This window comes from Ascaphus truei, chromosome 13 (assembly GCF_040206685.1).
Source record: "Ascaphus truei isolate aAscTru1 chromosome 13, aAscTru1.hap1, whole genome shotgun sequence".
Taxonomy (NCBI): Eukaryota; Metazoa; Chordata; class Amphibia; order Anura; family Ascaphidae; genus Ascaphus; species Ascaphus truei.
In genome coordinates, this window is record NC_134495.1 from 37,511,448 (window position 1) to 37,537,380 (window position 25,933).

At 41.9% G+C, this 25,933-nt stretch overlaps 2 protein-coding genes across 2 annotated transcripts in view; both read right to left on the reverse strand.

Annotated features, from left to right (window-relative positions):
• LOC142464639 (uncharacterized) overlaps positions 1-25,933 on the reverse strand; it is a 102,797-nt gene that overhangs the window by 70,405 nt on the left and 6,459 nt on the right. Inside the window, exons 2-11 of the mRNA XM_075568005.1 lie at positions 20,215-20,520; positions 19,253-19,582; positions 18,343-18,669; positions 17,674-18,015; positions 14,638-14,756; positions 12,466-12,545; positions 9,371-9,519; positions 7,972-8,143; positions 5,580-6,107; positions 42-369 (exon numbers count right to left, since the gene is read on the reverse strand). Of these exons, the coding sequence (XP_075424120.1) occupies positions 42-369; positions 5,580-6,107; positions 7,972-8,143; positions 9,371-9,519; positions 12,466-12,545; positions 14,638-14,756; positions 17,674-18,015; positions 18,343-18,669; positions 19,253-19,582; positions 20,215-20,520 (2,681 nt within the window). The remainder of the gene's footprint in view (positions 1-41; positions 370-5,579; positions 6,108-7,971; positions 8,144-9,370; positions 9,520-12,465; positions 12,546-14,637; positions 14,757-17,673; positions 18,016-18,342; positions 18,670-19,252; positions 19,583-20,214; positions 20,521-25,933) is intronic.
• The window catches only part of LOC142465205 (uncharacterized), an 11,178-nt gene continuing 5,771 nt past the window's right edge, over positions 20,527-25,933 (reverse strand). Inside the window, exons 2-3 of the mRNA XM_075569207.1 lie at positions 20,722-21,942; positions 20,527-20,691 (exon numbers count right to left, since the gene is read on the reverse strand). Of these exons, the coding sequence (XP_075425322.1) occupies positions 20,687-20,691; positions 20,722-21,942 (1,226 nt within the window). The 3' untranslated portion in view covers positions 20,527-20,686. The remainder of the gene's footprint in view (positions 20,692-20,721; positions 21,943-25,933) is intronic.

The window sequence follows — 25,933 nt, forward strand, 5'->3', positions numbered from 1 at the left end:
AGCTGTATGAAGCCGGAGCACAGCTGTATGAGGCCAGGCACAGCTGTATGAAGCCGGAGCACAGCTGTATGAGGCCAGGCACAGCTGTATGAGGCCAGGCACAGCTGTATGAGGCCAGGCACAGCTGTATGAGGCTGGGGCACAGTTGTATGAAGCTGGGACACATCTGTATTTGGCCAGAGCACAGCTGTATGAGGTCGGGGCACAGCTGTATGAGGCAGGGCACAGCTGTATGAGGCCAGAGCAAAGCTGTATGAGGCCAGGCACAGCTGTATGAGGCCAGGCACAGCTGTATGAGGCCAGGCACAGCTGTATGAGGCCAGGCACAGCTGTATGAGGCCAGGCACAGCTGTATGAGGCCGGGCACAGCTGTATGAGGCCAGGCACAGCTGTATGAGGCCAGGCACAGCTGTATGAGAAACTGTACATAATATCGCGCTCCTCCCTATAGAAGTTTGCTGCAGGAAAAAAGATAGGCCTTACATATAGAAAAACAAAAAGAACGATTCCTGCGCTCCTACCAATTAGGCTAAGATAAAATAATATTCTCATGCAAAATGGTATTTGGTTAAACCCTTTGGCCAAAGCATTTGTAAGCCTGCATGCCAAGTCAAGGCAACCCATTTAATGCAGGTACCTACACTATACTGTATATATATGTAATAATTGTCCCATGGAGTAGTGAAAAAAGTGTTAAATCCCTGAAGGGGTTAAATAAAGCATGAGCTTATGTGAGTAGTGCAATTAAAATCTGGCTAAAGCCAGTATCATACTTACCTTTGCTATAAAGGTAATCAGGGTGCACAAATTCCCTGGTAAGTGGATGCTATTTTAATGGTTTTGGGATGTAATTCATGTATGTTAATTGATTGATGGTGACTTTATTGGATTACAAAGTATACTTCTTGTGATGTAATGCTATTTTAATTGGAATATTGTATTTTTAACATTGATTTGTTGCGTCTACATGCAGCTTACATTTTAGGCAGCATGTATACAATGTAAATGCAATGTTTTAAGTGGCATTTGAGAATATGGATTGGCATTTGATGCTTTAAATTGAATGATTACATTAGATTTGTTTAGGTAATTGCATTTTAATTCATTGAGGATGTTATGGATAAGTGGTGTTGCCATTGCAGGATGGCTTAACCCCTTAATTACCTTTGAGGTTAGTACCCGATAAGGTGATTAAGGGGTTCATTGATATGTGAATGTCATTGAACTGTATTGGCTATTTATTATTTTGGCAACGGAATACAAGGATGATGCTGGCGACGGGGCCTTCTTATTGAAGAGGTTAGTTATTTTACTACGGTATTTAATGTGTTTAATAATGGCCAAATAATGTATTATCCCTATGTGGATAATAATTAATTGGCACATTATTGTACTGTATGTGCTGGGGGGAGGGGGTATTGGCCCGAAGGATATGTGGTTGGACTCCCTTGTGGGTAGTGGGTGAGGGTGGTTAGGCCTCAGGGGGTGGGGGGTTAGTGGGGGAGGTATGTGGGTGATGGTGGGTTAACCCCTTAATGACTGTAGCGGTTAATAACCGCTATGGTGATTAAGGGGTTAGGGGACATTACATGGGATGTTTTTATTCTTGTGTCTGTTTTGCAGAAGCGGATGGGGCATTAGCAGGATGAAGATGAGGATGGCCTTCATCGTGGCAGCCGGACATGGGTGAGTGCTATATGTATTTAATGTCTTTATTGTTCTGTATGTATTTTAAATGGACAACTGCACTATTATCCATTTGTGGATAATAGTCATTGTGCCCATTACTATACTGTATGTTAGGGGGGGATAGGTGTTGTTGGGGTTATATATATATATTTATTTATTTATTTATATAGAGATATTTATTTATTTAGATTTATTTAATTATTTAGTGTGGGGCTGCTGTGTGGGATTATTTTTTATTGTGGGTAGTGGGGGTGGGTGAAGGGGGTATTAGCCCCAACGGTGGTTTGTTAAGGGCTTGTGGGTGGGTAGCTGGAGCCCTTAACCCCTTCATGACCGTAGCGGTATTAACTGCTACGGTCGTGAAGGGGTTAAGTGCACCCGCAACCCCCCCGCAAGCCCTAAACAAACAACAATGGCCAAATACCCCCTTCACCCACCCCCGCTACCCACAATAAATCTGGCACGGCTGTTTAACCCCTTCAATACCTTAGCGGTAAGCAGCTAAGGTAATGAAGTGGGCTTTAAATGCATTTTTCCTGCCTTGGATGCATGCCGGGGGGGGTCCGGTGCTGGTATTAATGGGTATCAACTCCGGAGACCCCCGGCATCAATCCCAGCCAGGAAAAAGGCCAGAATTTTTCTAAGTGCCGATCCGCCACTCATCCGCCGCCTCTCACCAGCAACTTGCCAACTTTTTCTTGCGTGGCTGATCCGCCATTAAAACGCCATTCTAGAGTGGCGAATAGCTCCGCTTAGTTACTCGCCACTACTAGAATACAGCGTGGCGGAAAATTTTTCATTTTTTGGCAGAAAATGCCTTCTCGCCTCGCCACCGGCGGGAAAAAAAAAACCGCCAACTAAAAAGGCGGATTTTTTTAATTTCGCCACTTTCTCGCCCCTTACTGAATACGGATAGGCTTTTTTGGCGGGAAAGTGGCGAAAAGTGCCTTTCCGCCGCTTACTGCATGATGCCCCTAGTGCTGAATTTTTGGACCTTGTTATTTATATCGAAGAGAATAATATATTAACTAAAACATTTTTTAAATCAGTGGACAGCAACAATTATATATTAAATAGTAGCTGCCATCACCCAAGGTGGATCTCTAATGTTCCTCAAGGACAATTTATGAGGATGAAAAGAAATTGCACAAAAACAGAAATTTATGAGGAACAATCAGAGTTATTAAAAAATAAGTTCATAGAAAAAAAGTACAGTCAAGCAAATATTAGAGAGGCGAAATTGAAAACAGACACAATGGATAGACAACATCTGACAAAACCTTCCATCCCTAAGACAAGCAAAAAGACAGACTTTACGACCACTGTTGTAACACAATACAATTGGGATGCTAATAAAATCAAACAGGCCCTGAACAAACACTGGCACATTTTGCAAAACGACCCAGTATTGGGTAGTGTTTTACCAGAAAGGCCAAATATTGTTTTCACAAGAGCAAAGAATTTAAAACAAAAATTAGCACAGAGTGTACTCAAAATTAAAAAAGAGAACACGCAAGAGTCAACATGGCTAAAGAGCCCGCAAGGTTTTTACTCATGCGGTAAATGTAAAGTTTGTGATTTTTGCTGTAAAGGGATGAAGAATACATTTAAGTCAAATATAACAAATGACGTATTTAAAATTAAACAATTTATTAATTGTAATACAAATTTCGTCATTTATTTATTAGAATGTACCTGCGGTTTCCAATATGTAGGACAAACCACCCGTGCTTTGAAAGTTAGAGCAGTGTTCCAAAACATTTTAATCTCTATCATGCGTCTAATCCAAAGGATTTAACTATCAAAGGCATTGAACATGTTCCCCCTAATTGGAGAGGGGGTGATCGTGCGAAAGAATTAATTAAAAGAGAAACCATTTGGATTCACCGCCTAAAAACACTAAACCCGGCAGGTTTGAATGCTGATATAGAGATTGGTGTTTTTATTTAGCCCTGTGTGTTTCTTCCTATTTAAATATAATAGTTTTAAAATAGTTTTTTTTAGAATAGTTTAAAAAAAAAATTTTTTTAAATAGTGTGTTAAGATAATTTCCTATGTGTTCCTATGATATATTATACTGTATTAATTATGATGAAGAAAACTATATAAAGATATTTAAGATAATGTTTTTAGTAGTTCATATGTATCTTATATGTACCTTTATATTCAGATATAGTTCTATAAATTTTTATAAATATTTATATTTTATGGTATTTTGTAGAATATTACTTATGTGTATGTATTTTATGTATGATTATGTCTGAGCCATATTAATTTGAACTTTCCTCTTGTCTCCCCCAATCTCTTTTATCTCTTTTACCTCATTCCATTTGTGATATATTTTCTTAGAAATAGAGATATATTAGAAAATACCCTCACAGATCATTTGTTAAAGAATACAATAAGTGTATAGATTTAATATTGTTTATTTATGAGATAATTTTGATATGTATTAGTTAGTATTTTTAGATGTATTAGTTAGTATTGTAGTGTATTTTTGTGATATTATTAATAAAGTTTTTCAATTGATGTTTTAAAGAAGTTAGCAATGAGGATAGTTGTCCCGCCCACTAGCCAATCAGGATAATTTAACCAATGAGAAGCTTTGAATGATTCTATCATCCAATCAGAACCCATTAGAGGTGTATATATATTTTAAGCTCAAAAGCATCAAATTAGACTCCTGACGAAGCTTGGTTACAAGCGAAACGCGTTGAGTGAACAGCAGCAGCAGCATTGGTGTGTCCCCAGAACCCCCTCTGAATCGTGTTTAACATCTTTTTCGATCGATCGAAAACCGGAAGTGACGCGACGGCCCAAACCGGAAGTGACGCGACGCGATTTCGAGAGTGGAGCTGACGGTGACCCAGAAGCTTTGCATCTATAATTTTATGTGTCTATGCACATTGTGCCAAATGTGAGTGCAATATTTATTGCTATATAAATGTATTTTATGGTGAACATGCAATGTTGCACTTAGAGTGTCATCTTTTTCATTGAGGGCCTGTCCTGTTGAAGTTTGGCAACTCTCATCTAGCAAGTCTTCCACATCATATTCATATTGCTCGTATTATTTTGCAAAATTGTGAGTCCCCATTTGCTGTTTTTTCAGTTGTTTTTTTCCGTTGAATAGATTACGCTATATATATATTTTTTCCACATACGGTGACACCTGCGCTTCCCACATCTGTATTAGGCCAGAGCACAGCTGTATGAGGCCGGGCACAGCTGTATGAGGCTTGGCACAGTGGTATGAGGCTGGGTACAGTGTATGAGGATGGGCACAGCTGTATGACGCCGGGGCACAACTGAATGAGGCCAGGCACAGCTGTTTTAGGCCGGGCACAGGTGTATGAGGCCAGACACAGCTGTATGAGGCCAGGCACAGCTGTATAAGGCAGATCACAGCTGTATGAGGCTGGGACACAGCTTATGAGGCCGGGCACAGCTGTATGAGGCCTGGCACAGCGGTATGAGGTTTTGTACAGTGTATGAGGATGGGCACAGCTGTATGACGCAGGGGCACAGCTGAATGAGGCCAGGCACAGCTGTATGAGGTCGGTGCACAGCTGTATGAGGCCGGGGCACAGCTGTATGAGGCCAGAGCACAACTGTATGAGGCCACACACAGCTGTATGAAGCCGGAGCACAGCTGTATGAGGCCAGGCACAGCTGTATGAGGCCTGGCACAGTGGTATGAGGCTGGGTACAGTGTATGAGGATGGGCACAGCTGTATGAGGCCTGGCACAGCTGAGTGAGGCCAGGCACAGCTGTATGAGGTCGGGGCACAGTTGTATGAGGCCGGGCACAGGTTTATGAGGCCAGACAAAGCTGTATGAGGCCGGGCACAGCTGTATGAGGCGGGGTACAGTAGTATGAGGCAGATCACAGCTTTATGAGGCTGGGACACAGCTGTATAAGGCCGGGCACAGCTGTATGAGGCCAGATCACAGCTGTATGAGGCCGGGCACAGCTGTATGAGGCCGGGAACAGCTGTATGAGGCCGGGCACAGCTGTATGAGGCCAGATCACAGCTGTATGAGGCCGGGCATAGCTGTATGAGGCCGGGCACAGCTGTATGAGGCCGGGAACAGCTGTATGAGGCCGGGCACAGCTGTATGAGCCGGGGCACAGCTGTATGAGGCTGAGCACAACTGTATGAGGCTGGGCACAGCTGTATGAGGCCGGGCACAGCGGTATGAAGCTGGGCACAGCTGTATGAGGCCGGGCACAGCTGTATGAGGCCGGGCACAGCTGTATGCGGCTTGGCACAGCTGTATGAGGCCGGGCACAGCTGTTGGAAGTCGCGCACTGCTGTATGAGGCCGGGCATAGCTGTATGAGGCCGGGCACAGCTGTTTGAGGCCGGGCACAGCTGTATGAGGCCGGGCACAGCTGTATAAGGCTGGGTACAGTTGCTGGAGAATTGTTAAAAATAGAAAAGCGCACTTTGAAGACCCAATTTCTGCACATTAGTTACTTCCTTACAGTGGGCGAAAGGAACTAGTAGGTATCCGTTATGGCGTCACTTATGAATGCCCCTAAATAGCTTTGTATATTGATACATTGACAAAACCAGTGCTAAAAAAACAGCAATATTCATCAAAGATAAGGATTCCCATTGAAAGCAAAGGCAGTTTTTCCTTTGATAAATCTGGTTTTGCACAGACCTGGGTGCCGGGACACTTAAGTAAATAACTCCCATGGCTATATAAATAAAGATATACATACTGTACATACAAAATGTAATAACTCCGCTGGATTTTTCCATGGTTTGTAGTTGGAGGCGTTAGAAAAGAACCCTCATTATCCCGTAATGCTGGAAATACTTCACCACTGGGTTAATTGGAAACAAAAAAAGAACAGCGCAAAAAAACCATTGTGTAGTGTATTAAAAAATTATTTATAATATAAAGGTGAGTATTGCACGTACATCAAAATTAAGGGTTAATAGCATGACATGTTAGGGACATGTTACCACTCTGCAGGCACAGCAGGATTCAGACACCGGTTGCAGGACGTTCACCCTCAGAGTGCTGGTGTAAGATTCCAAAGTAAGTAGCTCAGCGTTGGGGAACCTTCCCACACCGTCACGGAGCTCTCAGCAGCGTTGGGGAACCTTCCCACACGGTCACGGAGCTCTCAGCAGGGTAGATCGCCACGCTGCTTCCGGGTTACTCCACGCCGGCGTGTGGCGTCATCAGGCAGCGTCTCTAAGCCGGTCGCGTCTTTGATGCGTCACTGTCTCACATTCAGCAGTCCAGCGGCACACAGAGTCCCAAACACGTCCCGTAGCAGAACAAATGTTCAATTTAAAACCACAATGGGGATGCAAATAGTAAGAATAAAGGAACGCGCCCTCTCCTACGCGTTTCGTACTTCCGTACTTCGTCAGGGAATGAAGGAGGAGGTTCCGAGGGCGGTTCTTATACACACAGCATTACTGCTATTGGCCGGGCTAATTGACTTCAACTCCCCCCACCTGGAGAGACACTTAGTCATCCCGTGGGGGCGCTCGAACAACAATTAAACAAACATAAGATAAACACTAAAATTAATAAACTTTAATATCATATATTAATGCAGACAGGCTCTAAAAATAAAGAAACAAAAGTTAAACACACCAAACTATCACAATTTAAAATGATGTATATTGCTATCTCGCAGTTTAAAAATAAACCATAGATTTACATATGACTTCTAGCAAATGTATATAGCTTCATATGGAAATCTATATGCTAATGAAATGGTGAAGGAATAGATCTTAGGGGATGGACATAGTTAGAGAAATTCAGAGAAAGAGAATACCTACATTTTTTATAGTATAAAACTCGCAATTGAGTAAAAATAGTATATATAACTAAAAGCACTGGTATTTAAGGATTAATTAAAAAAGGGACCATACGTCAATCTCCTCATTGAGACCTGATGGAGACAAAGTCTGGAGTTTATATATCCACAAACTTTCTTGTTTGGACAGTTTTTTATCTCTGTCTCCACCACGTCTTCCTGATTGTACAGTCTGGATACCTATATATGTTAAGAGTGAGGGGTCACAGTCATGTTTGATCTTAAAATGCCTAGACACGCTATGTTGTTCAAATCCTAGTCTAATATTTCTAGCGTGTTCTAGAATCCTCACTCTTAGAAATCTTTTGGTTCGCCCTACATATTGATATCCGCAAGGACACTGTAATAAGTAAACCACATATGTGGTTTTGCAAGAAATACAATCTTTTACTGTAAACTTTTCCTTTGTTGCATTGGATACAAATGATTTACGGTTGGAATTTAACATTGAACAGGCTTTGCACTTCCCGCAGCAGTAGTTGCCGTTTGGTTTGCTTGGCATCCATGGTACCGCTAATGATGTATTCAGTGAAGTGCCAATATCGCTGGGCGCTAGGAAGTGTTTGAGCGTCTTTGCCCGACGGTAAATAAAGCTTGGATTTTTCTGGAGGGAGGGGCCCAATACGGGATCATTACAGAGAATATTCCAGTTCCTGTTTATTATTTTTTGTACGCTAGTGCTGACTGAGCTAAACTCTGTAATGAAAGGGATTCTGATTGTTGCATCTACTTCATCATTTATAATTCTTTTATTCTGAATCAGCAGTGAGTCCCTATCCATTCTGACAACTTTTTCGAGTGAGCTGAGCAAAAGAGCCTTATCATACCCACGTTCCAGGAATTTTTTAAAAAGGGTGACCGATTGGGTTTGAAAGTCAGCCTGGAGACTGCAGTTGCGTTTGATACGCATAAACTGACTTTTGGGTATGTTGTCAACCCAGGATCTTTTGTGATTACTGGATGACAAAAGGAAGCTGTTGCAATCCACTTTTTAAAAAAAAGTTTTTGTTAATATTTTCACCAACCCTTGACATTAAACTAAGGTCTAGAAAGTCTATCTGACTAACATGTGACTCAGATGTAAATTTCAAGTTGTAATCGTTTTGGTTCAGATAGACCTTAAAGAGCTCCAAGGTGTCCTCACCACCCTCCCAGACACACAAGACGTCATCGATATATCTTTGCCATACAATAACCCGATTGACGAATGGGTTATTATGCCAAATGAAGTTAGCTTCCCATATCCCCATGTATATGTTCGCATAACTGGGAGCAAATCGCGTCCCCATGGCTGTGCCACACAACTGTAGATAAAACTGATTTAAAAATAGAAAGTAGTTGTGTGACAATATAAAAGTGATGGCGTCGATAATAAAATCACAATTTAGAGGGTGAAGATCCATGTCTTTAGATAACGTCTCTTTTATTGCCTCAATCCCTTTATCATGGGGAATACATGTATAAAGGGATTGGACGTCAAACGTTGCCCATCTGTAACCTTCCTGCCATTGGATTGTTTTGACTAGGTTTAGAACGGCAGTGGTATCTTTAATGTAAGATGGCAGTATTTTCACATATTTTTGTAGGAAAAAATCCACATACTGTGACAAGTTTGACGTTACGGATCCAATTCCGGAGATTATGGGTCTACCCGGTGGATCGATAGAGGCCTTGTGTATCTTAGGAAGGTGGTAGTACACTGGAATGGTGGGAAATAAAACATTCAAAAATTGGTATTCAGATTTAGACAATACTGTGGATGCAACAGCCTCATCAAGAAGGCTCTTTAGCTCAGAGACAAACTTATTTGTCGGATCCTGACTTAATTTACTATAGTTGCCAGGGTCATTCAGAATGCGCATGGCCTCCTTTTCATAGCTTGCACGGTTTTGGATCACTACTCCTCCACCTTTATCAGCCTGTCTTATAATTAAGTCCTTTCTATCCTGAAGTTCTTTCAGTGCCAGATGTTCTTGATAACTGAGGTTATGAGGTATGTCGGATGGTTTAAAATTATTTACCAGTGATATAAATTCATTATTAACTATATTAAAAAACGAATCGATAAAACTCCCTTTGCTTTGGGCTGGATAAAACCTTGAGGGTGGTTTGAAATCACTATGTTGACAAAGTGTCACAAGTGGGTCTGTATCAATGGGATCTATAGCAGTACTTATATTAATCAGATCGTTTCCTATCTCTTTTTTAAGGAAATGCCTCTTCAGTGTCAAGTTCCTAGTGAACTTGTGCAGATCTGAGAATAATTGAAAACCATTTGGACCACTTGACTGTGAAAATTTAAGTCCTTTACTTAGAACCAGTTTCTGACATAGAGTGAGATCAACATTAGATAAGTTAAAAATACCTTTAAAAGATTCGTTATTAATTAATTCGACTCTCTTCTTTGTTTTGGTCTTACACCCTGCTCTTGTTCCTCTTCTGGTGAGTGGTGTCTTTTTTGCGACCTGGGAGTCTCTATATTTTTCTTCTCTTTCTCTTTTGCTGTATTCCCCCTTTCTTTCGAACCCAAATATCTCTGTTTGAGTTCCTCCAGAAAAAGGGATTTCCTAGGGGATGCTTGCTCATAGTCTTTCTTAGGGGGTGTATTTGCCCTCTGGTGTTCATTTTGCCTATCTTTCTGAATTATAAATGATGAAGTAGATGCAACAATCAGAATCCCTTTCATTACAGAGTTTAGCTCAGTCAGCACTAGCGTACAAAAAATAATAAACAGGAACTGGAATATTCTCTGTAATGATCCCGTATTGGGCCCCTCCCTCCAGAAAAATCCAAGCTTTATTTACCGTCGGGCAAAGACGCTCAAACACTTCCTAGCGCCCAGCGATATTGGCACTTCACTGAATACATCATTAGCGGTACCATGGATGCCAAGCAAACCAAACGGCAACTATTGCTGCGGGAAGTGCAAAGCCTGTTCAATGTTAAATTCCAACCGTAAATCATTTGTATCCAATGCAACAAAGGAAAAGTTTACAGTAAAAGATTGTATTTCTTGCAAAACCACATATGTGGTTTACTTATTACAGTGTCCTTGCGGATATCAATATGTAGGGCGAACCAAAAGATTTCTAAGAGTGAGGATTCTAGAACACGCTAGAAATATTAGACTAGGATTTGAACAACATAGCGTGTCTAGGCATTTTAAGATCAAACATGACTGTGACCCCTCACTCTTAACATATATAGGTATCCAGACTGTACAATCAGGAAGACGTGGTGGAGACAGAGATAAAAAACTGTCCAAACAAGAAAGTTTGTGGATATATAAACTCCAGACTTTGTCTCCATCAGGTCTCAATGAGGAGATTGACGTATGGTCCCTTTTTTAATTAATCCTTAAATACCAGTGCTTTTAGTTATATATACTATTTTTACTCAATTGCGAGTTTTATACTATAAAAAATGTAGGTATTCTCTTTCTCTGAATTTCTCTAACTATGTCCATCCCCTAAGATCTATTCCTTCACCATTTCATTAGCATATAGATTTCCATATGAAGCTATATACATTTGCTAGAAGTCATATGTAAATCTATGGTTTATTTTTAAACTGCGAGATAGCAATATACATCATTTTAAATTGTGATAGTTTGGTGTGTTTAACTTTTGTTTCTTTATTTTTAGAGCCTGTCTGCATTAATATATGATATTAAAGTTTATTAATTTTAGTGTTTATCTTATGTTTGTTTAATTGTTGTTCGAGCGCCCCCACGGGATGACTAAGTGTCTCTCCAGGTGGGGGGAGTTGAAGTCAATTAGCCCGGCCAATAGCAGTAATGCTGTGTGTATAAGAACCGCCCTCGGAACCTCCTCCTTCATTCCCTGACGAAGTACGGAAGTACGAAACGCGTAGGAGAGGGCGCGTTCCTTTATTCTTACTATTTGCATCCCCATTGTGGTTTTAAATTGAACATTTGTTCTGCTACGGGACGTGTTTGGGACTCTGTGTGCCGCTGGACTGCTGAATGTGAGACAGTGACGCATCAAAGACGCGACCGGCTTAGAGACGCTGCCTGATGACGCCACACGCCGGCGTGGAGTAACCCGGAAGCAGCGTGGCGATCTACCCTGCTGAGAGCTCCGTGACCGTGTGGGAAGGTTCCCCAACGCTGCTGAGAGCTCCGTGACGGTGTGGGAAGGTTCCCCAACGCTGAGCTGCTTACTTTGGAATCTTACACCAGCACTCTGAGGGTGAACGTCCTGCAACCGGTGTCTGAATCCTGCTGTGCCTGCAGAGTGGTAACATGTCCCTAACATGTCATGCTATTAACCCTTAATTTTGATGTACGTGCAATACTCACCTTTATATTATAAATAATTTTTTAATACACTACACAATGGTTTTTTTGCGCTGTTCTTTTTTTGTTTCCATGTAGCTTTGGTGTTTGAGCCATCCCCACAGACCAGCTGCACAAAACCTCACTCGTTAAGGTTGTATTGTATATTTTCTACATACCTTTATGTTAAATCACTTTTCCTATCATAATCACTCATGAGCGCAAGTCCTGTTTTTGTCTTCACCACTGGGTTAATGTATTATTTTATTATTATTATTATTATTATTATTATTATTTTCACTTGGAGATTACAGTATTCATTGAACTTTGATAGTGGAGATCGGGGGAAACTATCGTCTTTGTGGCCCGATCGGCACTATTGCAGTTGAATAGATAACCTCCCAAGTGACCCAAGCAGGAATTGAACCTAGAAAGTTGAATATTCATGGTTAACACCGTGGTCACAATTTCAAATGTAAATTGACATAGAAGACGCTCTGAAAATTCAGTGGTGGACGTTAAAAACCAATGTTATACATGCCTCACACATACTCATACACAGCCTGAAACGGTGCAGTGTTTAAAGAACCTACAGATGGACATCACATGGCATGAATAGCCAGTGTTACGTCACGTGCTCATGGACAGGTTCCTCAGACACCGCCAGGCCCACAGATCCATTCCACGAAGAGATAGCTCCAGTATGAATCTGCGTTTCAAGTAACTCCACCATTAACAGTCACAACTGTTATTCAATTTGTAGCCAAAACAAAATCTCCATCATGTCATATTCATGTTAATATAATATATTTTTTATTTTGACATGTCATACACATTTACAGTAATCTGGAAGATCCACAGAACAGCTTTATGTTATTTACACAATAGGAGGTTATTAATCGGCAAGGTGGGTTCAAGGTCACACAGTATTTACAGAGAGCAGATCAGCACGGTATGTTGAAGGTGCTGAATTCAACAACAGGGCAATATAACACTTGGGACTTCATCCAGGACCCATCTGCCATGTAACCACCATGTTATTTTACCTAAAATAAATAGAAATAGAAGCACATAATTAACACCTCCACAAATTATTATCTAGAAAGAAAGAAAATCCGCCATCCTTCTCTTCCCAAACACTTGTGAAATGTATTCTTTAGTACAGATATTTAACGTGGTTGCATTAAGATAAATCCATTGAAATGATTTAGAGCAGCACTACAAATATATATATAGCCAATAAAGAATATCACTTGTAAGCACATTCACATGTCTTAGAGAGGTCTGCAACCCTGCCTTTCAACCATTATCACCTAGCATTCAGTGCTCCAACTGCAGCAAGGGATTCTGGGAAATGACATGCAAATGAGCACACAATGTGTCACCTTTTGTCTGGAATATCCATTCACATGGAGCCCATTTAAGCAAATGAATTGCCGTTCACACAGCTTTTAAGCACAGCATGGGACTAGCAAAGCAAGTACAGACCACTCACAGACATGTTTCAGCCGTGATGGGTCTCATCAGTGTGAGGTTGGTTTATACTTGCTTTGAAATAAACCTACTGGGTAAACCTACCCAGCCTAGAAATATTTCAAAGCAAGTATAAACCAACCTCACACTGATGAGACCCATCAAGGCTGAAACATGTCTGTGAGTGGTTTGACTTGCTTTGCTTGTCCCATGCTGTACTTAAAAGCTGTGTGAACGGCAATGCATTTGCTTAAATGGGCTCCATGTGAATGGATATTCCAGACAAAAGGTGACACATTGTGTGCTCATTTGCATGTCATTTCCCAGAATCCCTTGCTGCAGTGGGAGCACCGTATGCGAGGTGATAATGGTGAAAGGCAGGGTTGCAGACCTGTCTAAGACATGTGAATGTGCTCACAAGTGATATTCTTTATTGGCTATATGCTAACGGTGGAGGTTTTTTGTTGTTTTTTTCACCCACCATAACTTAAACTATATATATATACATACATACGATAACCACACTTAGAACGCAAACTTTGCAGCCTTCTCAAATAATATATTATGCTCGTGGCCGGGCATTTCAAGCTTCTGTCAGAATCAAAATAGAGTAACACCTCTCAGCAGTTCCCTGTGCAGGGATGGGGAGGTAATATGACCCGAGGAGTCTCGCAGACAGGCTGCAGACCTGTAAGGTACAGTATAAATCTCTGAACACCGTGAAAGTGTTATATTCCACTTTTGGAAGGATTGCATATGTCGGTTTGGTAGGTTACCCACGGCAACGCTTTGTAAATAACTCAATATCAGCTGACACAGAAAATACTGTGCTTCTTAGTAAATCTATCTATTACCAAATATAACCATGTACTACTATAAACAACATGATCTTTACTGTATATTAAGCTACAGACTAATGATGTACTGTATGGTACAAGATAAATACCACTTTAGGACTCCAACCAGTTAAATAGATAATTTCCTGTTGCACAAAAATCCTAATAAATGTCTGATAAGAGCTTCTAGGAGTCCAGAGATATGATTAAGACGTGGCCACGAAAATGAGGCGCATTAATAATACACAGTAAGATTAGATATACCCACTCAAGGGTAATCATCAGATACTTGAAATGCAGGCTGGTTTTATATGTTTTCAACATTGGACCAAAGACAGAAATTAAGATCACGGATCTAAGCTTGTAGACATCTGTCATTTCTCCGCCAACTAACACATCATTAGTGATATGGATCCCTTGTTATAACCACCGTTCTCCACAAAGAGCTAGACGCACTAAAGGTCACTCTGGTTGAACTCCAACTCATCCCACCTTGAAGAGAGTCACTGTAGCACTGTAGAAGAGGCTCAGGAGAAAGAGCACAATGAAGGTTGAAGCGGTCGTCCAGAGGTTGTCAATGTCTTCGTCCTCATCTACGTACAACACCCGTACTGCAGGGATGTGACAAAGAGGCGGGTGTAAAACTCACATGGAGGTGCACAGGAGGAAAGGAAATACATCAACAGACAGACAATGGGTGATAGACAATATTAAGCAACAGCTCCTGGTTTATCTAATGTTTGTTTAAATGGCCCATCCTGTGAGAACTGCCTGTGTGAGTTTGGGTATTTTTGAATAGGACTTCTGCCTATCAAAGAACTATATCATTTAAATCCATTAGGTGCATGAGGAATGCTTTGCTCTTATGGGAGACATTGTGGGGGTTTTTATTTTGAGCAAAGTAGACGTTTTGGTGAGCTGGGAATTTACCGATGTCCCAGGGAACCACATAACAAGTCGGTATAATGAACACTACACCCCCTACAGTAAATATGTTCCCATGGAGTTATTAAAATGTTCCCATGGTGATAAGAGCACCATTTTATCACCTGGGCCCTACTCGGCAGGAGTTGGCATTTGGCACACGGAAGAATTCCATCATAAGTAGAAATACAAAAGAAATATAGAGGGAGAAGGAGGGAAGGAAGGTGGGGATCGCAGAGCACCCTGGAGAGGTCGGTTTTAGTTTGGGATATTTATGTCACTCAAGTTTGATGTATTTAGATTTACAAGACTCTCTCTCTCTGTCTAGTAGGGACAAGAGAGATTTGTTCTGATGAAGAACATTTAAAGCGTCAAAACGTTGACTGGTGTCCGGCATGTGACCCGTATTACATTGGGCAGAACATGTTCTATGGACTCTGTGCAGGGAAGTTTTATTCTCCTCATTTTTGTTCCCAGTGAAACCCTTCAAAAGAGCACTTTCTGCTGTGTTTTTGTTATTTCTTCTCTGCTGTTTGGGGTTTCCCTCTGATTATATCCTATATTTCCTTGTCACTTCCTCCGGATCAAAATAGTGTAAATACAAATATAGGAGAAGGGTCTGTCATCTACATTTAGCAAAGGTTGAACTTGATGGACATATGTCTTTTTTCAACCTCATCTACTATGTAACGATGTAACTATATAAAACATAATATTGTCACGGCGTATCTCTCAGGATGTGTGTCCTGTTTCTTTTTGCTGATAGGGTTTTTTCCCCCCATTTATTGTTACAGATAATCCAGCTTCCGGACGTACTCAGATCAGGTTACAAATGGGAATAGACTGAAGCAAGTCAAGCCCTGGCCTTTGTTGTGGGACATTGGGAACGAAGGAAAACCTGAACTAAGGAACACATGAGCAAAATCTGAGGCAAATGTCTTATTTATTTGTGCTGTGATGTGTTAAGGACAATTGAAACGTTTGAAAGAATGTATGTATTCTTTGAATTTTGCATCTCACTCACACACTGAGCGTGTTTATAACTGAATTGTTACTACAAGATGCCATATCCTTCCAACCTCAATCTATTACCATGGCTGAAGCCATCTGCTCTTAGAGCCACTAGTAAGGTCCATGGCGTTGGAGGAGGTGCAGTTACACAGTGTTGTGCAGTGGAGGTATATGTTATATTAGGCAAATATGCACCTCCCAGTGAATGAGACTCATCATTGAAGGCGTAAGGCACCTTCTAAATCTCTCCTCAGTTCTTCTGAGTGTTAAACCCCCTAATCAATCTTAGTAATTGGGGTTGGAAAGCTTTTTGATCTCTCTAATACATTATCCCCGAGTCTTATTTATCTGTGTTTAGTTTTGTTAAAACAGGGCACTTCTTCCCAGTACAGAGGGGAACAGATGAATAACTGAGGGGCTCACTGTGTCTGTATCTGCTCTTCTTTACCAATAGTCTAATGAATTAAAGAAAAGATTAAATGAAAAAGGAAATGGATATGTATCAATGACATTAATAAGTCCATATTGCGCCTGTTTTCAGTTGCTCGATCATTTTTGTAATGCTTTAACATTCTTAATAAAAAGATAATTTGCTTGGATTTGCTATGATTAATGTCCCTATGGGTACTTAAGCTGAATGTCCTCACTGTCACCATACTATAGGTGACCTTATATCGTACTCCTCGGAATGACACTGACTCTGGTAACCTAAGAGTCCTTTGTCTTTAATACAGACAGTGAAATGTCTGATTCATGTCCTCGCCTTTTAACTGATGTAGCAGAGCAAGTTCTCCTTGCAGTTTGGGGACACACTGGTTCTGTGATTGGTCCAGTCCTGGGCAGACTGTGGCTTTAGTTACTGTATGTCATTAAACCCTTCAGTGCCTGTACTGAGGGAGTCACTTAATATGTTTACTGCTCCCCAATAGGTGTTCTAAGTAAAACTATGTTCTATGTGCTCATAGTGACAGCAAGAGACACCGGTTGAAATCCTTGGCGTCATTGAAGGCGCTTGGCATCCTGACATGGATACTCTTTTCATTAGAATTAAGTGTTTGTTGTTGCCAACAAAGTATGAGCGGCTGTTTTGAATATAACTGTCTTTTTAAATCTTTGGATCTTGAATGACATATCACAAAATATTTCTGACCAAGGGTGGGAAGGTGGAAGAGAGATCTGGAGCTCAGAGGAGAGGCAGATTTGGCAAACACAACTGGGAGAAAATGGGGAGAGACAAAAGGACACTGATTTTTAACGTGGCGTGGGTTCCCCGTGACAAATGTCTAAACTGTTCCACCGGCCCAACTCTGCTCCTTCCCTCACTAGGACTGCTGCCTTCTATCATACATTAGATGCATGGAAACAAGCATTTTATAAATTGATTTTTATTTCTACTTTTCAAAATGCAGACAGGGTTTATTCCAGTTAATGTACAAGAACAGACAGACAAACACAAAGGCGACACGTACTACTCCTTATCCTCCAATACACCACGCAGGGAAGAACAAGAGGTGGAGGGAATCAGGTCGCTTGGAAAGAAGAACTAACAGGTATCAGACATCACGAGGGACACATTCACTGCAGTTGGTTTACCGGTGAACTTGTCAATGCTTCTTTGGGTGAGCTTGAGTGGTAATGTTTCATGGCCAACCACACAGGAAAATGTGTCACCAGCGTTCCATCTGTCAGGACTGGCCAGGGTCAGCTTGCTATAGATGAAGAACAAATTTCTTCCATTGGTAGTTTTCTCCTTTATGGAGTTGGTGTTTATGTACATGTGTTCTGGCAACTCTTCATCCCTGTGAAGCCACTTGACAAATGCATCTCCGGGGTTGAACCCTTTCACCAGGCACGTCAAGGTGACAGTTTCTCTCTGGGACAATTCCTCTAAAGGTGGTGGGAAAACATACACAGATGGAGGTACGCCATCCTCTCCTGGGATATGCAAGGAAAAAGAAGAAAGATAAGACAACGGCTAGAGACGAGTTATAGAAACAAATATATTTAAACACAGGTACACTATGTACAATGAGAGATGCACACACACTGCAAATGTAAGTCAGATTTCTCCTAGTACTGAGTAATTATATCCAATTACCTAGCAGGTCATATTAATGGTTGGAGATGTGATGGCAAATTATAATCAGTATTGCAAAAGGACTAGTGAACATGTGCAATAGATACTGAGCTGTGGAAGGAAGTTCTGCTATTGGGAAAGCACAGACATTTTATCAGAGAGCAGAGATGGGACAACTGCCTTACCACTTTCTTTAGAGAGAGACACCTCTTTTGGAGAGGCTAGCTCCCGATGTGTCACTTTGCACTTAAACTTTTCTTTTTGCCAGTCATCTGCACAGACAGTGGTGGTGCCCACTGTAGAGTATGTGCTGTTATCATTGTAGATGGGATCCTCGAGTTTGGTCTTCAACGGCTTAGCTTCTCCTATTTTATACCAGGTGATAGATAGTCCATCGGTACTGACCATGTTCGTCACCAGGCAGGTGAGCTTGACTGATTGTGTCTCATAAATTTCCTGAAAAGATGATGGGATGGTGATAACCCCAATGTCAACGGATCCGCCTTGGGGTTCTGAGGAGAGGAATGAAAAGGTATCAGTGAAAAGAATGGACCTCAATGGAATGCTTGTCAATGCTATACAACCCTACAAAGGAGCACACGTTTCATTAGCCCAATTATGATGATGCTGAAGGATTTGGAAGCAGCAATGACATCACTAAACTGCCTGTGTCATAAAGTTAATTTACAGACTGAACCCCACATGACTTCACATCATGTATATTTCAGTTCATATATACTTTCTTGTTCTAAACAGTTTGTGTTTGGTGTCAAGTGTGTTTTTATGTATTCTGAGTGATCGCCTCAACAATATAACTTCATATTGTGACCACAGTTTGTCCTTTGTCATTACAAACCTAGGTCAAAAAAAACTCATGTTGTAGGTTATTACAGTACCTATAAAATTAACTTTATCATGTAAGGTACCGTGAACTTCAATTTAATATACACCTCTTGTTTGGGTCTTCATTAGAGCTAATTTAAAGTGCTTAACAAAACGCAGTGCAGAAAATTCTGTCTTTCAAAGGACTCAGAAAGATCTAGACATAATAAGGACCATTGGGTCCTAGGAGTCCCAATTAGTAGGAGAACTCACCACAGACTTGGGATTTGCTGACATTCCGCATTTCATAGAAATGGGAGGATGGGTGATCCACTAGGCATGAGTAGATGGTGTCTGCGTCCCAATCTTTTTTAGATGTGACGATGTAAGAGGTGGTATCAAAATACCCATTGCTGTCTGCAGCAGGCACCTCCGTCTTGGTGTCAGTTTTAACTTCCAGGCCATTCTTCAACCATTTCACCGTGATGGCTTTGGGGTAAAAACCACTTAAGAGGCACACAATGGTAACACTTCCATTGTGTATGTTGTCTTTCATAGGAGGGTTAATGGATATCACAGGAGACTTGATTTCAATTGTTACCCCTGTGGTAAAAGAGAGTAGGATGTTAGGAGGAGACAGAGATGGGCCTGGGACTTCATGTATACTTAACCCCTGCACTACCTGTAGTATGTTATCTCCCTCCATCTTCTATAATAGTTATCTTATCTACTGTATTTCCATTTATTGTCTACAAAGTCTGCATATTGACTGTTGCAATTTACCCATAAAATGTAATTTAGACAGTAGCTGAGATGTAATTTAGATGGCTTCAATAAAGGGGGAAGTCGGGGTAGACACTGGCTTTCAATATTATGGGGATACAGGAATCCAAGCAGTTTAACTTTCCATCTCATTGAGGCCGTGGTACTGTAGCTTACACTTTCCTTGTGGGTGGAACTCACGGCTCAGTCTCAGTTTTATTCCAATGAAAGGAATGGATCTTTCATTCCGAGAGTCAAATATAGAGCTGGCAGGTTTTATATCGACATTGTGTTAAAGGTTTGTGGTGTCGTGGGCAGTCTGGAGAGATTATAGGTGTTAAAGTCTCTTCTGATCTGACCCTACACATTTATAGATCTTGTGTAGGTGACCTTATTCTCGCCTGGCCCTTTCAATTGGGAAACTGGACACTGACACTGATTAGAATGGGCAGAGAGAAGAGAGAAGTCCGTACCTTTATTTATCAGCTCCACGGCCTTGTTGTTGTCCGCATGTTTGGCCACACAGTAAAATGGATCCCTTTTTTCCCAGCTGGCAGATGGCACATTGACCTGGGAGCTGGCAGTGTAGGTGCCACTCTGCAACACGGATGGATATTTCTTGAAGCCGTTGGTGTAGGAAGAGTTGGACTTATCTGTCCAGCTGAAGCTAATAGAGTCTGGGATGAAATCTTTGGCAAGGCAACCAATGGTGATGGGATCCTGGCCCAGGGACTTACCACAAGACAGGAGTGGAAAGAGGGATGGGGCCGACTTTTCAGCTGAGAATACAAGCAAAAGAGAAGGGGGGAGGGGTGAGTACCTGTGGTTAGGGTTAGGGCTGGAGGTAGAGTTGGAGTTGGGGTTACGGTGAAGGTTAGGGTTAAGGTTGAGGTTAGGATGAGAATAACGTTGGGGTTAAGGTTGCAGTGAGGGTTGGGGATAGGGTTAAGGTTGGGATGAGGGTTGGGGATAGGGTTAAGGTTGAGGTGAGAGTTGGGGTAAGTTTAAGGTTGAGGTGAGGGTTGGGGATAGGGTTAAGGTTGGGGTGAGAGTTGGGGTAAGGGTTAAGGTTGAAATGAGGGCTAGGGATAGGGTTAAGGTTGGGGTGAGGGTTGGGGTAAGGGTTAAGGTTGGAATGAGGGCTAGGGATAGGGTTAAGTTTGGGGTGAGGGTTGGAGATAGGGTGAAGGTTGGAGTGAGGGTTGGGGATAGGGTTAAGGTTGGGGTAAGGGTTAAGGTTGAGGTGAGGGTTGGGTATAGGGTTAAGGTTGGGGTGAGAGTTGGGGATAGGGTTAAGGTTGGGGTGAGGGTTGGATATAGGGTTAAGGTTGGAGTGAGGGTTGGGGATAGGGTTAAGGTTGGGGTGAGAGTTGGGGTAAGGGTTAAGGTTGGGGTGAGAGTTGGGTATAGGGTTAAGGTTGGGGTGAGAGTTGGGGTAAGGGTTAAGGTTGGAATAAGGGTTGGGGATAGGGTTAAGGTTGGGGTGAGGGTTGGGGATAGGGTTAAGGTTGGGGTGAGAGTTGAGGTAAGGGTTAAGGTTGGGGTGAGGGTTGGGTATAGGGTTAAGGTTGGGGTGAGAGTTGGGGTAAGGGTTAAGGTTGGGGTGAGAGTTGGGGTAAGGGTTAAGGTTGGAGTAAGGGTTGGGGATAGGGTTAAGGTTGGGGTGAGGGTTGGGGATAGGGTTAAGGTTGGGGTGAGAGTTGGGGTAAGGGTTAAGGTTGGGGTGAGGGTTGGGTATAGGGTTAAGGTTGGGGTGAGAGTTGGGGTAAGGGTTAAGGTTGGAGTGAGGGTTGGGGTAAGGGTTAAGGTTGGAGTGAGGGTTGGGGATAGGGTTAAGGTTGGGGTGAGAGTTGGGGTAAGAGTTAAGGTTGGGGTGAGAGTTGGGGTAAGGGTTAAGGTTGGGGTGAGGATTGGGGATAGGGTTACGGTTGGGGTGAGAGTTGGGGTAAGGGTTAAGGTTGGGGTGAGGATTGGGGATAGGGTTAAGGTTGGGGTGAGAGTTGGGGTAAGGGTTAAGGTTGGGGTGAGGATTGGGGATAGGGTTAAGGTTGGGGTGAGAGTTGGGGTAAGGGTTAAGGTTGGGGTGAGGATTGGGGATAGGGTTAAGGTTGGGGTGAGAGTTGGGGTAAGGGTTAACGTTGGGATTGGGAGCAGGTTCTGCCTCTGTGGGCCGTGTGCAATGATGAATCTGAAAATATTAACTCAATAGATTGATATATTTAAGAAAGTAATCTGCACTAATCAGCAGAGACCTGTAAACACTGCAACAGGGGAAAGACGAAAGGTGGAAAGAACCAGTGTTTAAATTGCAGATTTTATTTGTAGGGTATTTGTCATGATTTGGTTTTCCCATAAGTAATAACACATGTGAGGAAGAGAGTAATTATAATTACACAACGGGACTTTTACGGATCAGTTCTACGGAGAAGGTCAGTGCCCCATTTTGTAAAACCACTACAGGAGGGCAGGGGTTAATGAAAACACAAGATTCCTCCTCCTCCTCCTCATCATCATCCTCATCATCCTCATCATCATCATCCTCATCATCATCATACTTAATCATTTTGGTACCAAGGACCAGCTGTCAGAACATGACCGAGATACCAAACCCAATAAAGCGGAACCCAAACACCACATATCATTAAACCCTGGAGATGTGCTGTAATACATGTTCAGAAATATACATGGGGAAATGGCTAATGCTTTAGTCACAGGCAAAGGATAACAGAACCAGAACCCTTTATCAGACACCAATCTTAGGGGGCAGATCCTTGTGGATCCTGCCTCAATCTGACAGTACCAGACAGAAGCCCATTTCTCTGCTCACAGTACCTCCCAACCCCATAATAATAATAATAATAATAATAATAATAATAATAATAATAATAGACTTGTAATAACAATGCTGTGGCAGTGTGTGATAAATACCGTTTTATAAGAGCCCACCAAGATCATAAGGAAACAGTACAAGGGATTCCTAACACACAACAGCCGAGACATCCCATACAGGCAATGACCCCTACATCCCATACACACAGTGACCCCTACATACATCCCATACACACAGTGACCGCTACATCCCATACACACAGTGACCCCTACATACATCCCATACACACAGTGACCCCTACATACATCCCATACACACAGTGACCCCTACATACATCCCATACACACAGTGACCCCTACATACATCCCATACACACAGTGACCGCTACATCCCATACACACAGTGACCGCTACATCCACTTTGTCCACACCCAGAGTGACCCCTTTGCTAGCAGATAATATACAATGCATTTATCTATAGTGTATCCCACAGTAGTATTCTGACCTTGCTGATCTGTATATAGAGGTATCATGGCAAACAGCACTAGGTTCTGGAGTAGTATATAGTGGTATCACTGCATATAGTACACAGTTCTGAGCAGTACAGTATATAGAGGTATCACTGTATATAGCACCCAGTTCCGGAACTATATATAGAGTAGTCGCGGTATATAACACCACATTCTGGAGCTGTATATAGAGGTATCATTGCATGCAGCACCCAGTTCTGAGCTATATATAGAAGTATCACTGTATACAGCACTCACTTTTGAGTTGTATATAGAGGTATCACTGTATGCAGTACCTGGTGCTGAGCTGTATATAGAGGTATCACTGCATATAGCACCAGGTTTTTGGAGCTGTATATAGAGATATCTCTGTATATAGCACCCGGTTCTGGAGCTATTTTTAGAGATGTCACTATATATAGCACCTGGTTCTGAGCTGTATATAGAGGTATCCCTGTATATAGCACCTGATGCTGGAGCTGTATATAGAGATAACACTGTATATAGCACCCGGTGCTGTGCTGTATATAGAGGTATCACTGCATACAGCACCCTGTTCTGGAGCTGTATATAGTGATATCACTGTATATAACACCTGGTTCTGAGCTATATATAGAGGTATCACTGTATACAGTACCCAATTCTGGAGCTGTATATAGAGGTATCACTGCATATAGCCCCCAGTTCTGGAGCTGTATATAGAGGTATCACTGTATATAGCCCCCAGTTCTGGAGCTGTATATAGAGGTATCACTGCATATAGCACCCGGTTCTGTTCTGTATATAGAGGTATCACTGTATACAGTACCCAATTCTGAGCGGTATATAGAGATATCACTACAAACAACACCCAGTGCTGAGCTGTATATAGAGGTATCACTGTATATAGCCCCCAGTTCTGGAGCTGTATATAGAGGTATCACTGCATATAGCCCCCAGTTCTGGAGCTGTATATAGAGGTATCACTGTATATAGCCCCCAGTTCTGGAGCTGTATATAGAGGTATCACTGCATATAGCACCCGGTTCTGTTCTGTATATAGAGGTATCACTGCATACAGCACCCTGTTCTGGAGCTGTATATAGTGATATCACTGTAAATAACACCTGGTTCTGAGCTATATATAGAGGTATCACTGTATACAGTACCCAATTCTGAGCGGTATATAGAGATATCACTACAAACAATACCCAGTGCTGAGCTGTATATAGAGGTATCACTGTATATAGCACCCACTTCTGGAGCTGTATATAGAGGTATCACTGCATATAGCACCCGGTGCTGTTCTGTATATAGAGGCATCACTGCATACATCACCCGGTGCAGAGCTGTATATAGAGGTATTACTGTATATAGCACCCGGTTCTCAGCTGTATATAGAGGTATCACTTTATATAGCACCCAGTTCTGGAGCTATATATAGAGGTATCACTGTATATTGCACCCGGTTCAGAGCTGTATATAGCGATATCACTGTATATAGCACCCGGTTCAGAGCTATATATAGAGATATCACTGTATATAGCACCCAGTGCTGTTCGGTATAAAGAGGTATCACTGTATACAGCCCCTAGATCAGGATCTGTATATAGAGGTATCACTGTATATAGCACCTGGTTCCGGAGCTGTATATAGAGGTATCACTGTATATAGCACCCGGTTCCGGAGCTATATATAGAGGTATCAATGTATATAGCACCGGGTTCAAAGCTGTATATAGAGGTATCAAGGTATACAGCCCCCAGATCAGGATCTGTATATAAAGGTATCACTATAAATAGCCCCCCAGTCCTGGGGCTGTATATGGAGGTATCACTGTATACAGCACACAATTCTGAGCTGTATATAGAGGTATCACTGCATATAGCACCCAGTGCTGTTCTGTATATAGAGGTATCTCTGCATACAGTACCCTGTTCTGGAGCTGTATATAGTGGTATCAATGTGTATAACACACGGTTCTGAGCTATTTATAGAGGTATCACTGTATACAGCACACAATTCTGAGCTGTATATAGAGATATCACTACAAACAACACCCAGTGCTGAGCTGAATATAGAGTTAGCACTGTATATAGCACCTGGTTCTGGAGCTGTATATAGAGGTATCACTGTATACAGTCCCCAGTTCAGGAGCTGTATATAGAGGTATCACTGTATATAGCACACAATGCTGAGCTGTATATAGAGGTATCACTGCATACAGCACACAATGCTCAGCGGTATATAGAGGTATCACTGTATACAACACCTGGTGCTGAGCTGTATATAGAGGTATTACTACATACAGCACCCGTTTCTGGAGCTATATATAGACGTATCACTGTATATAGCAACCAGTTCTGGAGCTGTATATAGAGGTATCACTGCATATAGCACCAGATTTTGGAGCTGTAAATAGTGGTATCACTGTGTATAACACACGGTTCTGAGCTATTTATAGAGGTATCACTGTATACAGCACACAATTCTGAGCTGTATATAGAGATATCACTACAAACAACACCCAGTGCTGAGCTGAATATAGAGTTAGCACTGTATATAGCACCTGGTTCTGGAGCTGTATATAGAGGTATCACTGTATACAGTCCCCAGTTCAGGAGCTGTATATAGAGGTATCACTGTATATAGCACACAATGCTGAGCTGTATATAGAGGTATCACTGCATACAGCACACAATGCTCAGCGGTATATAGAGGTATCACTGTATACAACACCTGGTGCTGAGCTGTATATAGAGGTATTACTACATACAGCACCCGTTTCTGGAGCTATATATAGACGTATCACTGTATATAGCAACCAGTTCTGGAGCTGTATATAGAGGTATCACTGCATATAGCACCAGATTTT